Source organism: Canis lupus, chromosome 34 (assembly GCF_003254725.2).
Source record: "Canis lupus dingo isolate Sandy chromosome 34, ASM325472v2, whole genome shotgun sequence".
Taxonomy (NCBI): domain Eukaryota; kingdom Metazoa; phylum Chordata; class Mammalia; order Carnivora; family Canidae; genus Canis; species Canis lupus.
Window position 1 is genome coordinate 16,747,600 of NC_064276.1, and position 15,149 is coordinate 16,762,748.

The 15,149-nt window shown below is 43.0% G+C and overlaps 1 protein-coding gene across 4 annotated transcripts in view; it reads left to right on the top strand.

Moving 5' to 3' along the window:
• The window catches only part of YEATS2 (YEATS domain containing 2), a 122,630-nt gene extending 107,522 nt beyond the window's left edge, over positions 1 to 15,108 (top strand). For 3 of the 4 annotated variants that reach the window (XM_025451321.3, XM_049105663.1, XM_049105662.1), the window contains 8 exons: positions 4,561 to 4,663; positions 5,542 to 5,615; positions 7,370 to 7,449; positions 8,128 to 8,329; positions 9,812 to 10,038; positions 10,861 to 10,935; positions 11,698 to 11,771; positions 13,324 to 15,108. In XM_025451321.3, the coding sequence (XP_025307106.1) occupies positions 4,561 to 4,663; positions 5,542 to 5,615; positions 7,370 to 7,449; positions 8,128 to 8,329; positions 9,812 to 10,038; positions 10,861 to 10,935; positions 11,698 to 11,771; positions 13,324 to 13,432 (944 nt within the window). In that variant the 3' untranslated portion in view covers positions 13,433 to 15,108. Of the gene's footprint in view, positions 1 to 4,560; positions 4,664 to 5,541; positions 5,616 to 7,369; positions 7,450 to 8,127; positions 8,330 to 9,811; positions 10,039 to 10,860; positions 10,936 to 11,697; positions 11,772 to 13,323 lie in introns of those variants that run through there. The other variant, XR_004811824.2, reaches the window with a different exon arrangement.
• The last annotated feature ends 41 nt before the right edge of the window (positions 15,109 to 15,149 follow it).

Genomic DNA, 15,149 nt, shown 5'->3' on the forward strand with positions numbered 1-15,149 from the left:
TTGTAGTAGACAGCAAGCAATGATTGATAAATGCAGGATAAGTGATCTGAAAAATGAATGCTGAAATATTTCAGTCTAGGATATCTGGTCAGGGTTGGTGAGGGCATAGTGGGGTGAAGGACTTTATGGAATGTGGATTATAACCTGGACTTGAGAGTGAAGCATTTTGAGGGAACAGTAGAGACAGACTCAGAGGGCTTGTTTGGGGAAGTAAACCAATTAGGGGGACTCATCCAGGCTGTATAGTTGTGATAAAGGAACTTTAGGTAGGGCCAGGTTTTGGCAGGCTGGCAAGGGGGATATTTCTGACTACTGTGAAGATTGAAATGGTGTTGTGGGTTAGAGCAGCACTTTTGATACCTGTAACATCTTATAATAATGATAGCTACCATATGGTAAGAGCTTCAAGTGTACCAGGCACCAAGCTAGCTGCTTTATATATAGCTTTATATATATATCACTAATTACCATAGTACTTCAGGATAGCTATTATGCCCATTTTGCAGATGAGGAAACTGAAGTTTGGAGATATTAAAGTATCTACTTCCCAAGTCAAAAAGCACAGTCAGAATTTGAAGTATGTTTGCTTTTTAGGCATGCCAGGTCTTTCACATTAATCTTGAGAAGAGGTGGATTTGTAACTTACAGTGTGACCAACTAAAATGGGGTTTGCAGATTACAGTCCCCTGCCTGTCTTTACATAAAATTTATTGTTACCCAGCCATTCCCATTTATTTACATATTATTTGTGGATGCTTTACCACATAAGACTGCAACTGATAAGTTGCAGTCGAGATCATATGACCCACAGAACCTAAAATATTTACTGATTGGTCTCTTGTAGGAAAAGTTTGCCAACCTCTGATCAAAAGATAGCTGATAAAAGAATTGGTATTAGTCTGGACCAGCATTTCTCCTCAATAGTAATGTTTTATAGGCCTTCCTCATGCAGATTCTGACGCTGTTAATTTTAGGCTGGGGTCAGAGCATCTCTATTTTTATTTTCATTCTGATAAAATTTTGTGTATTGAAATGCAAAGATACTAAGCATACTGTTTGATGAGTTTTGTTATGAACCCATGTAACCCATTTTCCATTGAAGATACAGAAATTTTCATCACCTTGTGCCCCTTCCAGTCAGTTCCCAGCCCCCATAGGCAGCCACTGTTCTGATTTCCCTTATGATAGATCAGTTGTGTCTACTTTTTGACTTCATATGAGTGGAAGCACATGCATTCTTTTATGTCTAGCTTTATTCACCATAATGTTTTTGATATTTCTACATATTGTACCTAAATAGTATTCCACATTGTAGGAATATACCATAATTTATCATTTCTCCTGTTGGGGGACATTAGGGTTGTTTCCAGTTTGGAGTCATATGTACAAGTCTTTGAGAGCATATGTTTTCATTTCTCTAGTAGAATAGCTGTGTCAACCTGGAAAGGCTAATTATATAATTCTGTAGTTTTTTGAGGGCCAGATTAATGTGAGTATACTTGTGCCTATAGAATTGAAGTATATGAACTTTTTCTGATGCCTTCCTTCTGCTTCTTGAAGTCTTGGTATCACTAGGGGTTGGGGGAATATGTATTTACTAACAGTGAAATTAGCAAGGTTATTCAATACAAATCAATTTATACATAAAAAATTTAATTTTTATATAGAAATTAAGTGCTAACCTACTAAACAGTTCTGAAAGAAATTGAAAAGACCTAAATAAATGGAAGGATGTACTATTATAAATATAATAAGTTATAAGTACATTGACCCTTGAACAACACAGATTTGAACTGTGCAGGACCACTTAGAGATTTTTTTCAATACAGTACTTGTAATTGCAATCACTCCTCTTTATGATTCTCTTAATATTTTCTTTTCTCTAACTTATTGTTTCAATGTGGAATATAATATAACATAGAAAAAGTATAGGTTAACTAACCATTTATTTTATCAGTAAGGCTTCTTTCTAGTCAGTAATATGTTATTAATAGTTAAGTTTTTGGGGAATCAAAAGTTTTGCATGGGTTTTTTGACTGCACAGAGATTTGGTGCCTCTAACCCTCGGAGTTGTTCAAGGCCCAACTGTAATTTATTATAAATATGGTAAAAATTATATTAACTTACTGAAAGACCTGATGTGTTATGTATGAGCTCTTCCTCTCAGAAAATTACATACAAAATGAATATAGTGCCAGCCAAAATGCCTACAGTGTTGTGTGTATGTGTGGAAATGGACAAGCTGAGTCTAAAATGTGTGTGGAAATGCAAAGGCCCAGAAGAGCTGAGGCAGTTTTAAAGAACAAAAAGGTAGGGGATTTGGACCATAGATACACATACTATTAAAGCTACAGTGTTGAGATAGTGGTGTGTTCAAGAACAGACACAATAATGGAATAGAAGAGAGAGCCTCAAAATAGACTCACATGTTTATGGTCACTCGATTTATGACATTCAGTAGGGAAGGGATGTCCATTTCCATAAGTAGTGCTGGGTTAATTAGATACATCCATTTGGGAAAACAATGAACCTTACATCATAAACAAAAATTAGAGTTGGATTATGTCTATAATGTCTAAATGTGAAAGGTAAAACAGTGAAACTTTCTAGAAAAGAAGATGAGAATATCTTCATGACTTTGGGCAAAGGTATTTTAAGAGCAAAAAATGTGAACAGGGATCCCTGGGTGGCGCAGCGGTTTAGCGCCTGCCTTTGGCCCAGGGCACGATCCTGGAGACCCCGGATCGAATCCCATGTCGGGCTTCCGGTGCATGGAGCCTGCTTCTCCCTCTGCCTATGTCTCTGCCTTTCTCTCTCTCTCTCTGTGTGACTATCATAAATAAATAAAAATTAAAAAAAAAAAAAATGTGAACAGACACTGCCCAGAAGAGGGTATCCTAATAGTTCATAAAGATAGGAAAAGTTGTGAAAACTCATTAGTCATCAAGGAAATGCAGATTAAAGCCATAGTAGGATGCCATTAGATTCACCAAAATTTAAAACACTGGCTGTTACCAAGTTCTGGCAAGGATGTAAAGCAGCTGGAACTCGCACTGCAGATGGAACTATAAATTGATACAATCACTTTGGAGAGCAGTTTGGCATTTTCCGATAAACATACATCTGCTCTATGTTCCAGCAAATATACTTCCAGGAAATGCACACATAGGTTCATTCACCAAAAGACATACACAAGAAAAAAAAAAACAAAAAACATACACAAGAATGTCCATTGCATTATTTTTTTTTAATTTTTATTTATTTATGATAGTCACACAGAGAGAGAGAGAGGCAGAGACATAGGCAGAGGGAGAAGCAGGCTCCATGCACCGGGAGCCCGACGTGGGATTTGATCCTGGGTCTCCAGGATCGCGCCCTGGGCCAAAGGCAGGCGCCAAACCGCTGCGCCACCCAGGGATCCCCATTGCATTATTTTTAATAGCTAAAAAGATGCTAGTGCAAAGGTTTATGTACAGTACGGTGAAATTCAGATGGATAAAAAGTGGTTATCTTTGTAGGCAGGAACTGCCAAAAGCACAGGGAGCCTGCTTGAGGACTAGAAATCCTTCCATCTTTGTCATTGTTGTTGTTTTATTTAAGTAATCTCTCTACCCAGCATGGGGCTCAACTCACAACCTTGAGAAAGAGTCCCGTGCTCTTCTGACTGAGCCAGCCAGGCACCCCAAAATACTCTATATCTTGATTGGAGTGGTGTACATGAGTGTATATATGGGCAGTGGAACCATACACTTAATATTTGTGCATTTTATGCAAGTTATGCATCAGTGAAAAGGGGGAGGGATAGAGGAGTAGATCTCATTTATAGACCCTTGTTATATAAGAAAGTACTGAAGGATGTTAAGTATGGAAATGACACTAAAAAGATTTAGGAAAATTTTCTGGTGCTGATGTGCAAGGTGAGTTATAAGGGAAGCTGATGCAAAAGGAGAGAGTGTGTGGTCTTGGCTTTTTGATCAAAGAAAACTGGAAGTACATGCATCTGAGACATTGCTATCTTCCATCAGTAGATCTGGGGAGATTAAAGCCTAATGGGCGTGGCTTGGCTGTTTCCAGGCACAGCAGATCTGATTTTTGCTTTCTGCCTTACATCTCAGAATAGTAAGATAATGCTGAAAGTTGATAAACTTAGCTGGAGAGATGATATCCAAAAGGATACTAGAACTTAGAACAGGCCACTATTGTATTTTAATGTGGCAGTTTGTGTGCACACACACACACACACACACACACACGAGTGTGTGTGAGTGAGGGGGCCCTCACCAAGCAGTGTGGCTGGCCCTTTAAGAAATATATACAAAGCCACTGTATTGCCTGTCCTTGTCCTGAGCCTAGAGGCGCTCCCCCTGAGTGCCAGGGTAACAGTTCTTCCCTTGTCTGCTAGTCCTGTGATGATGGGCACCATCTCAGTCCCCCACCCCTGCTGCAGCTGGGGTGGCATGCCCTCACTGAGTTTCAGTGGAAGAGCTTTTGTTTCTGCCTTCGCGTGTCCTTCCGTCATTGAAGGCTGACAGCTCTCTTCTTATTGCTCTTCCCTTGTAGTAAAGACTGAACCAGAGACGCCTGGGCCAGGCTGCCCCTCTCAGGAGGCTCAGACAGCAGTGAAAACAGAAGAAAGTTCTGAGCTGGGAAACTATGTCATTAAGTAATTATTTCGATCCTTTCTAAGGGGGTTATGCTTTTGCTGTTTTACATGGTACTTTTTTAAAACCCATACCTGTGATGGCCGAGTAGAGTGTGTGTATGGAAGCAAGCCCCTTGGTTGGTGGAAACCCTCCGCTCGTGTTCAGTGAGCAGGTGTTAGCGCTTGATGCACAGCCCAGGGTCTTCATGTAACACCTGAATATCACCAGTGGGCAGCATGACTTGGCACTTCCGATGCCTCACATGGTACAGATCTCCCTCCAGTGGAGCTTAAAAACATGTACTTTCTTTGCTGAATCTTTGAGCATCAGATTTCTCATGGTGTAATTCTCAGATATGTCTACAGTTTACATCTGAGTATCCACACACCTGCCTAATCACAATTGCCTTTTCATGGGCCATACATACTCACTGCTTCTATAAATACTTCATGAGGTTTTCTAACTTCCAAGTTGGGAACCCACCTCTGACCCACTCCATGTATTTTGAAGTATGTCAGATTATTGGAGATAATGGAAACTCAGCCGCTTTGACACGATAGGTAACAACATGAACTGTAATAAACCTAAGAGTAGGAATTTGCATATAGAAGTGTTCTGTTCTAGTGGCAATCAACTGCAAAAAGATATGTGACTATTTAATTTTAAACTATAGATAGAATGATATTTGCATAATTTGCCATTCCTGGAGTCTCATCTGGGTTATGTTTACAAGGCAGTGGAAAAAAAGACATGCCCAATATAATTGGTTAAATTTTAATTCCCTTGGAAAGAGGGGACTATATACATGAATTTGTGTGTGTGTGTGTGTGTGTGTGTGTGTGTGGCTAGAAACTGCTGTAATTATTACCTTAATATTCTTTTCATTTATCCTTCTCAGGATAGACCATTTAGAGACTATCCAGCAACTCTTAACAGCGGTGGTAAAGAAGATCCCCTTAATCACTGCAAAAAGTAAGACAATTACACTGAATATATGGATGCATTTTTTTAAAAAAACTTTTTATTTATTTGAGAGGGAGGGGCAGACTCCCACTGAGCACGGAGCCCAATGCAGGGCTCAATCTCAGGACCCAGAAATCAAGACCTGAGCTGAAGGGCAGACACTTAACCATCTGAGTCACCCAGGCACCCCTATATGGATGCATTTTTAAAGCTGTGAACTACTTGGGATATTGAGTCAACTTTAACCCTTTGTGTTATAAATTAATACTAATGTGGTAGTTACCTTTGGAGGTTTTAGTTAGAACTATAGCTCATTTGCAAGATTTTCAAATTCACAGTATCTTGGTCAACCAGTTGGTCTTTTACTGTTTTCACTGCATTTGATCTGTGGAAGGAATTTTTTACATATTTTGGTGTATGTAAATTGTAAATCTATTGCATATACAATTAAAACTGCATTAGTCTTTAATGGAAATTAATAAGGAAAGAAATTAGAAATTGCCTACAATGTGCGAGACTCTGCAGGCTGAGTATTTTTACAGTCTTTTGTGGGATAGGTGGTATCATCTCCCATTTTACAGATGAGAAAAATGAGAATAAGCAAGGTTAAGTAACTTGCTCAAGATCACTAGCTATGATGAGGAAGGTTACTAACCTAGGTCTGTTTGAGTCCAAAACCATTAATGTTCTATCGCTCACTATCTCTCACTTGAAAGTTGAAATGCAGGATTATCAAGACTTCCAGCAGTGATGTCAGCTCTGTCATTATCCACTGTCAGCAAGACTCAAACACTTGCTTCTCAGCCTCAGTTGTTTTGACAAAACCAAACTGCCTTTAGGGTGCAAAAAGGCAGTACCTGTTGATACTTAGGTGTATGCTCTTGAGCGATGACTACAAACATTTACCAGGAAGGGATGATGCACATTATCATATTACATTCATGGGAGTATGAGAACGATAAGCCAAGTATAGACTACCCTGCTTGTTTTTTTCTGACAACAGAGAAATGATCTTTTTTCTCCTTGGTTGAAGTAGGGTCATTCTGAGGTAGTTCAAAGTAAACTTTCGGGGATGTTTTCCTAGCCCAGCAGAAAGAAATTTTAAAATCTCTGTATTGTATTATTTAGATACAAATAGAGAATATTAGAGCTGGAAGGCGAATCAGAAAACCATCTTCCCGACAGTCTAGTTTTATAGATCAGAGAACTGAAGCCCAAAGAGGTGCTTTAGGTCACGTGGCACCACTTAGCAAGCTAACGGCAAGGCCAGGCCTAGGTCTCAGAGCTGCTACCTCTAGCGGGTTCCATTTGCACTACTTTTTTTAATAGGTAGGGGTCTACTGCCATGAAACTTGCTCTGCCAAATAAGCTGATTTCCCAGAGGGGGTGTTATTTTGAATACACACTTCCCTTTTAAGGAGAAGCCCTCTGTGTTAAACCTCAAGTGAGCTTGTCTGGTAAGGAACATATGTCCAATAAACCGGTCTAAAGAAACTTTCAGACATACTTCGAGCAAATAAGATTTGATTTCAGGGACACCTGGGTGGCTCAGTGGTTGAGCGCCTGTCTTTGGCTCGGTGTGATCCCGAGGTCCTGGGATCGTGTCCCACATCGGGCTCCCTGCATGGAGCCTGCTTCTCCCTCTGCCTGTGTCTCTGCCTCTCTCTGTCTCATGAATAAATAAATAAAATCTTATTTTAAAAAAAGATTTGATTTCAGTCATAACAACTTTGTTCAGAGTTTGCTGGGTATGTTCATTCTAGGTGAAGATGCCAGCTGTTTTTCTGCAAAGTCTGTGGAGCAGTATTATGGCTGGAACATTGGGAAAAGGAGAGCTGCTGAGGTAATCTCGTTTGTTCAAGAGGCTGCCACTGAGCCTGAAAGACAGTAACCAGAACACACATGCATGCTGGCTACTTCCATAAACCTCATCTTACAGAGCAGTGATAAAATTTACAGCATATTTTATTAAATATTTAATGGTGGAATTTATTCCTCCATTTAAAATCTCATTCTTCAGACACAGGTAGCTAGCCTTTGAAAAGTCTACTATTACGTCCTGCAGTGGTAAAAAATTTCTAAACATCTTTTATGATTTTCATTCGATATATTAAAACGAAATGAAGTAGTTGTTGAGTACTCATAGTGTGGCAGCTACTGTGTCAGGTGGTGGGGTTTTAGGAGAAAGTGGCAGGTCTGAAGGCATGCTGAGGAAGCTGTGAGAAGGTCAGTGTGATAGGTTTGCTGGGGAATGGGATATTGGAGACCACAGGTTGAGACCAGCTAGAAAACCTAGGCCAGACCTAGGAGTGTTACTAGGCCAGCTGGAAAACCTAGGCCAGTGTTACTTCATAAATACCAGGTAGAAGTTCCTTTACTTCTTTTTTACAGCTTTTTAAAAACACAGTGAGGTTTTTAATAAAAAAATTCTGACAAGTTAGCATGGTCATTTACAGTTGGGTGATTTATTTGAACACACTGCTAAATTGAAATTGATGATTTCAAAAAATTTTGTTTTAAGTGGCAAAGAGCAATGACAATGCGAAAAGTCTTACAAGAAATCTTAGAGAAGAATCCAAGATTCCACCACCTGACTCCTCTTAAAACCAAGCACATCGCTCACTGGTGTCGCTGCCACGGCTACACCCCACCCGACCCCGAGACTCTGAGGAGCGACAGCGACTCTATTGAGGATGTGTTGACGCAGATCGACAGTGAGCCAGGTACCCCCTCGGTGGGCGCCCTGAGCACCGTCAGCAGCCTGGGAGGGGTTTGTGTGGCGCACGCTCCCATCTCTTCAGCTTCCACGGTTCTGGGACCACGTATGCCCCACAGGACTGGGAGACCAGGAGCCTTTGCTCACCTGTAGATGCATGTCTACACTCCCCACCCCCACGGCCCGAGTACAGCCCTGCACAACTCTTTGTGCCTGGGTGTCTCCAGCATTGTGTTCCAACCTGTGGCATATAACAGGCGCACAGTTTTTCAGTGGTCCCCCTCCTTGACATCATTTCTTCTTTCAAGGCTTTCCTAGTCCCCTCCTTTCCTCTAGGCAGAACTGATTTCTCCTTCCTTTGCGACCTTATAACCCCTCATAGACACGTCTACCCAATCTCCTTGAAGATGGAGGCGCGGTCTCATCTGTTACTTTATCCCCAGACCTAGCTAGGCAGTATGCAACCCAGCGTTGGAGACACAAATGAAAACTAATAATGTTGCCAATAAGATGAATTGCTTGATGGTGAAGAAACACAGTTGGGCTATATGGGGTAGGAGCAGGGCATGAAGGAGAATATTTTGCATTTCACCTTAAAAAATAAGGGTCATTTCCTCCTCCCAACCCTACGTTTGTAGAAAAGCAGAAGCTCCACCTCCCAATGTGAGGGAGCCTGTAGCACAGGGAGAGTGTGTGGCAGTGGGGGGTCCTTAACGATAAGCACAAGTCCCATTTTCTCCATGAAGCTTTCTTGAGAGCCCTCGTGCAGGATGACCACTCTTTTCTCTGAAATCCAGCACCCAATATTAGAACCTTGACAGTTTGTCAGAAATAAATACCTAAGTTCTTTGGAGGACAGAGGCCATGTCGGTTACCTCCGTGCCTCCTCGGTAGCCCGTGTGAAGCACAGTACCTCACACACCCTAGCTTTCCATTACTCTGACTGACTGGTTTGTAAGTGCCCAGTCAGTGACACAGAAGCCGGGAGCTTCTGTCACCAGCCTGCCTGCGTACCCTGGAGCCCATCTTGCACCTCGGGTGGACTTCGCTTCCTCGTCCGTAAACTGAAAAGGATGCACCGCATGATTCCCAGGTCCCCTGCTGGTTCAGAAGGTCTAGTCTTTTGCTAGACTTTGTACAAATCAGCTTATTGAAGATGCACAGTTTGTTAACGGTGTTGTTACCAGTACTTGCCTCTGTATGACAGCTTCAGGCATGGCCGAGTTTTTGGTGGCAAAGTCAGAATTACATACTGTCTGTTTTGTCTTAGATTGCAGTTACATCACATATATATTAACATAAGATGCCTGTCTCCTGAATTACTAGTTCTCACAGTTACAGAGCCATAGAATTCTAGAGCTGGTAAGAGAGTTAGCTCCCTTGATACTTGTCCCTTCTCCTCTGGGTCTCAGACTGTTGGTCTTAACGAGATAGGCAGGCCTTTCCTTTGGCCAGCAAGCTGTCATAAGACCGATCGCCTCTCATTTAGAGTGCCCGTCGTCATTCTCCTCTGCCGACAACCTCTGCCGGAAACTGGAGGACCTGCAGCAGTTTCAGAAAAGAGAGCCAGAGAATGAAGAGGAGGTGGACATCCTCAACCTGCCAGAGCCGTTAAAGATCAACATCAAAAAGGAACAGGAAGAGAAACAGGAAGAAATGAAGTTCTATCTGCCACCAACCCTGGGGTCTGAATTCATTGGTGACATCACACAGAAGGTAGGGGGATGGCCTCTGGTGTTTCTTGGTCACAAGCCAGGTTTGAGATGCTGATGCATAGAGCCTCAGCCTTAGAGACCAACCTCAGTCCTTCCTGGTGAAGTAATGGTGTGAGTTTCTTCTGCCTCATGAGCTTGGGGTGTGCTCCCTGGGCATCCCCTTAGAACTGTTAATGTGAGAAGGTGCCTTGGTGGCCATGGAACTGAAGCAGGCAGCTAGAGAGAGACCGTTTCCACTTTTCATTTTTGTTCTCGTTGGCCTCCGTGGAAGCGGCTCTCCTTTCCCATGAAGCGCATGTCCTGATATTGCCAAGTCACACCTGAGAGGGCGAGGCTCCCCTGACGTTATTAGAGCTCCCGGGTGCCCTGCCTGTGCTGGAGCTTGGACAGCTGCTTGGGACAGAAAGACGGAAGGTGGTGTTCTTTCATTTACAGGAGAAAATGCAGAATGGGGTGAGTCACAGTTTCCAAGTGTATCTTCACCACCTTTTACAAACAGGGCCTGAAGTTGGATTCCATGCTTTCCGGTGTGTTGATCCCACTATCAGAATTCCTGCAAATCCTGACCATGTTCTTCATGAAGGAGATTTGGGGGTGAAAGCGGGATTGTAATAGCATATTTAACAGCCACTCAGAAACAAAGAAAGGATGATGTGTTCTTCCAGTTATATTTTTTGTTACTTCCCCTGAGTTTTGTCCAGAATGCTTACAGAGTTGTTATTCTTCAATTGGACATCTCTTTGGGTATCCGAGAAGTGTGCTTGTTTGGAGAGAGGTGGTTTTTAGCGTAGAAATGGGAACAAATGGCTTTCTTCTTTTCCAGATTGGGATCACCCTGCAGCCTGTGGCACTTTACAAGAACGTGTATGCATCGGTGGTGGAGGACATGATTTTAAAGGTGGGTGCCTGTTGGCAGCAGAGGGCCAAGCTGTGTCTCCAGGGGCTGAAGCACTGAGGTGCCAGCTGTGGGCAGGATGGTCTGGGTCCCAGGCAATTTTGGGTAAGGGACAAGGGCAATGAAATGGAACAGAGATAATAAGTGTTAAGATTTTTTCGTCTTATTGAGGCTTACTGTGTTTTTCCTTCTGATTTTTGAATGAACTAAATCATAGGTCATCTGAATGTTAAAGCATCCACAAGAGTTTCTGTGCTGTTGGCACTCTAACAGTACTTTCTAGTGCCTTTGAAAGCAGACTGAGATGAGAGTGCTCTCATTGCTTTAGGAGATGACATAAGCAAGGCCTTGGGTTTTCTCCACTTGTCATAACAACAGAGAAACAGCCACAGCTGTCCCATCCCTGGGCGAGAGAGGCTCATGGACTAGCTTCCTTAGCCTGTCTGATCCTAGCTCTGCAAGCTCCTTTCCTGGTGGGACTTCTCCCACAGCACAGATAACTCACAAATAGCCCTCAACCTGTTTTCCTTAAAAACGCCATCTGAATAATGAATGTTACCCCCGTTCATAATTTCTCAGAATTATGGCCATTTTTCTGACCTGATATTTTTTGTCTATAATTTGGACCTTTATTTTTTCCTTAAGGACTTATGATCTTTAGATACAGTTGTTTCCAAAGTTTTGTGTATGGGATGGGGTCAGATGTGTCTCTTCTCATAGCAGGCCCGTGGCCATCTTCGAGAGTAACCCCATCTTGTCTCGTAGGCCACGGAGCAGCTGGTGAATGACATCCTGAGGCAGGCTTTGGCAGTTGGATACCAGACAGCATCTCACAACAGGTACTAATACCTCCCTAGTCAGGGGTAGTAGGCTTACAGATACTTCCTGACAGGTTAGACGCCCATGAAGGGGTCTTCTACTTAATCCAGTTGGAGATGGAGGGGTCAGTGCTTGGGACATGGGGTCGGCTTGGTCATTTTGAGACTCATGGTTGTAAACGCTCAGCTCTGTCCAGAGGTCTGTATGTTCCTAGTCACCCCTCCAGACACAGCGTTCATTAGGACTGTTATGCTACAGGGTTGAACAAATACCAGCTCTTTGCAATTAAAGATAATATTGTCCATGATGTATCAGATGTTGGGGTCAAACATTGCATACATTACTTGATTTGTTTTTCATTGGAAAACTCTAAACCGCTTTGTAGAAGTCAGGAAACCAGGCTCTGAAAGTTCTGTTGCCTGGCTTTCCCAGCCTTTGTGTGATAGAACTTAGACACCCACTCAGACCTCATTAGCTCTAAAGCCCACCGGCTCACCTCTGCTTTGCTGCCTCCCTAATTATCACTGGTCGGGACACTGAGTTTTGCCTTTTTCCTAGGCCCCAAGGAATGGCAGACAGGTTATTTCTTTGTTCCACATCCTGGCATTCTTTTCAGAGGAAACAAGTATTTTATCCACTTTATCCCAGTATGCTTAAAGCCTGTCATAAGTTTGCAAAATTGTATCAAAAGTGTCTGAGGACATAAAAAGGCTTAAATCAGAGGACTACGAGGTCAGACTTCACGGTATTAGAATATATCAACAGGGGGATCCCTGGGTGGCTCAGCGGTTTAGCGCCTGCCTTTGGCCCTGGGCGTGATCCTGGAGTCCCGGGATCGAGTCCCACGTCGGGATCCCTGCATGGAGCCTGCTTCTTCCTCTGCCTGTGTCTCTGCCTCTCTCTTTCTGTGCCTCTCATGATTGAATAAATAAATAGAATCCTTTTAAACTATATATATATATATATCAACAGAAGACATCTTTAAGAAAGAAGGAAAAGGAAACAGGAATTCTAAGAATGCTCTTGTCCTGCGTGAAATGCAAGAGTGGGCTGAGCACCTTCTGTGGCCCCTGCTCACCGCTGTCCTGGCTGTAGAGATAGAGTAGCTGGGGTGCTCTTGATAAGAACACTTAACCTCACTGGCCAGACAGACGGAATCGTGGTCTTGCAGTTCTGTAGCCCTTGAACTCAGTCCAGGTGAGACTGAATTACGAAAACATTGTGCTGTTTTGCTGTCCAGTTTACTTCCTTTCTCTTTTCTCAATCCTGAGAGTCTTTTTTCTTTGTTGTTCAACTGAGTTCTTGAAATCCATCTCATGCCTGTGACTGGGAAGTCAGATCTAAGCCCTAAGAGGCCAGGCCAGTTGTCATCAAAACAAAATAAATTAATGAGGAAGGAGAGCAAGCGAGAGAATGTACCTGGCCACCCCCATGCCAGGTGGCCGAAAGTGTGCCTCAGTATTGTCCCCTTCCAGTAGGCCTGCAGTGGGGGAATGGTCCTTTTGATAAATGGATTGTTTAATTATTAAATGCTTGAGAAAACTGCACCTAATATGCTTTGTTTTTGGACAGGATTCCCAAAGAAATTACAGTGAGTAATATTCACCAGGCCATTTGCAACATTCCTTTTCTGGACTTTCTCACAAATAAACACATGGGGATATTGAATGAAGATCAGTGAATGGAATGAAGATGCTCCTAGAAAAGCAGGATTTGAAAATGTATCTGAAGCTTTGAACTGTGACGACTCTTCTCTTTGGGGAAGGAGGTTATTTTCTGTGTGCCTCAGAATATTATGGCTACCAAACCATTGCCTCCACCTAATTCACTGTAACACCAGGGTGTTCAGTCTCAAATCAGATCCCTTCAGGACAGAAGTTTGTTTCCTGATTCTAGAGTGAAGCTGTGAGTGGATGTGTGTTCTGTTCGCTTGCATCTGCTCACTCTCTGCAAAGGCTCCAGGAGAGTCTCAGAGCTGGGCCCAGCCATGTGTAGTGAGCAGGTCCTTCTCTGGGTGTCAAGGGGCACCTTGGGCTTGAGTCTCCCTCCAGGAGGCAGAAAATAAGTCTGGCACACTAGCAGTCCACCCATTCTGGGATTACAGGCAGCTCCAGCAGTTACCCTGCTAACACCTGGAGACAGGCTGAGCTTCCACACTTGGGGTGGCCGTGGCGTGGGGGACCCAGTAAGCTATAGGAAGCGGTGACACCTTGCCGAAAATAAGCCTGGGAGCCAGCACACTACACTGCACAGAATTTTTTTTGTTTTTTCAGAGCACAGAAATGTTACTACAGCCATGGTCAGAGTATTGTCAAGGGGTAGGCGCATCCCAGCATAGGTCCAGGTTAAGGTTTGACTATAACCAAGAAGCTCTTAAAGTCTTAGTAAGAGAACACCCGCAAGTCCCAGGCACCTGGCAGGCTTGTACCAGCTTTGCGTGTGTGCCAGGCAGAGAGCCGGTTCCATGGCATTTGCTGCCGACCCCTTGTTGAGTGGCCAGTGGGGAGCAGCGCCTGGGACAGGCCTGCTGGGGTGGTAAGTCCTGTCCGTGGATTTAGTGTCCTGTTCTTTTCCACTCAGCTTTTCCAAAGAAAAGCGTTTCAAGGAAACACTGTGAGTGCCTTAAAGATAGAGAGATGACTGCTGAAGCCACGAGACAGGAAGGTCAGTGCTCAGAAGCAGTGAGAAGAGATTGTGCCCAGACGCAGAGCCCTCTCAGTGGAGTAGGGAACCGAAGGTAGGTTAGCAGTGCCCTGTGCGATGCCCAGTTCCATTACAGACACTCTGTCCTAATCATCCTAACACAGTCTCTGTCAAAGGAAAGCAAAGAATTTATTCTGTTAGGAATCTTCTCGAAGGAAACTTGAAGCCTGTGAATCACATGTACCGAGTCAGCATAATTCCAGTTTTCCTGAGTTCTATAGACATTTGGGCCAGGAGCAGAAGAGGGCAGGGAGGTGACTGAGAAATCTGCCCTTTTTTTATTCAGCATCTGAGGATTGCAGATGCACAAGGAAATCTGTTCGGTAAGGCACTGGGCATGCCCAGGCTTAGTTAAACAAAGAAAAAAAAAAAGTACATAAAGGCTCAGATACTTTATACATTAACTACTGCAAACAAGGTTAGTGGGCAAGTGCATAGATTTATTCAGCGTGGACTGTGACAGATCTACAGGACGGAGGATTTGATCCAAATGAGAACAGAGTGATTTATTACAGGTATGAAAGCCTAAAGTAATTATCTTTTTGCAAAAGAAATATTAAATCATTTAACAGTTCCCATATGTGTTAATGTTTCAGATGTATTTGTATCATAATGTGTAACAAAAATCTACAATAAATCTTTTAGTATTTGTGATGGGTTTTTCTGAGTTAGATGCATTACACTTTGGTAGGTTC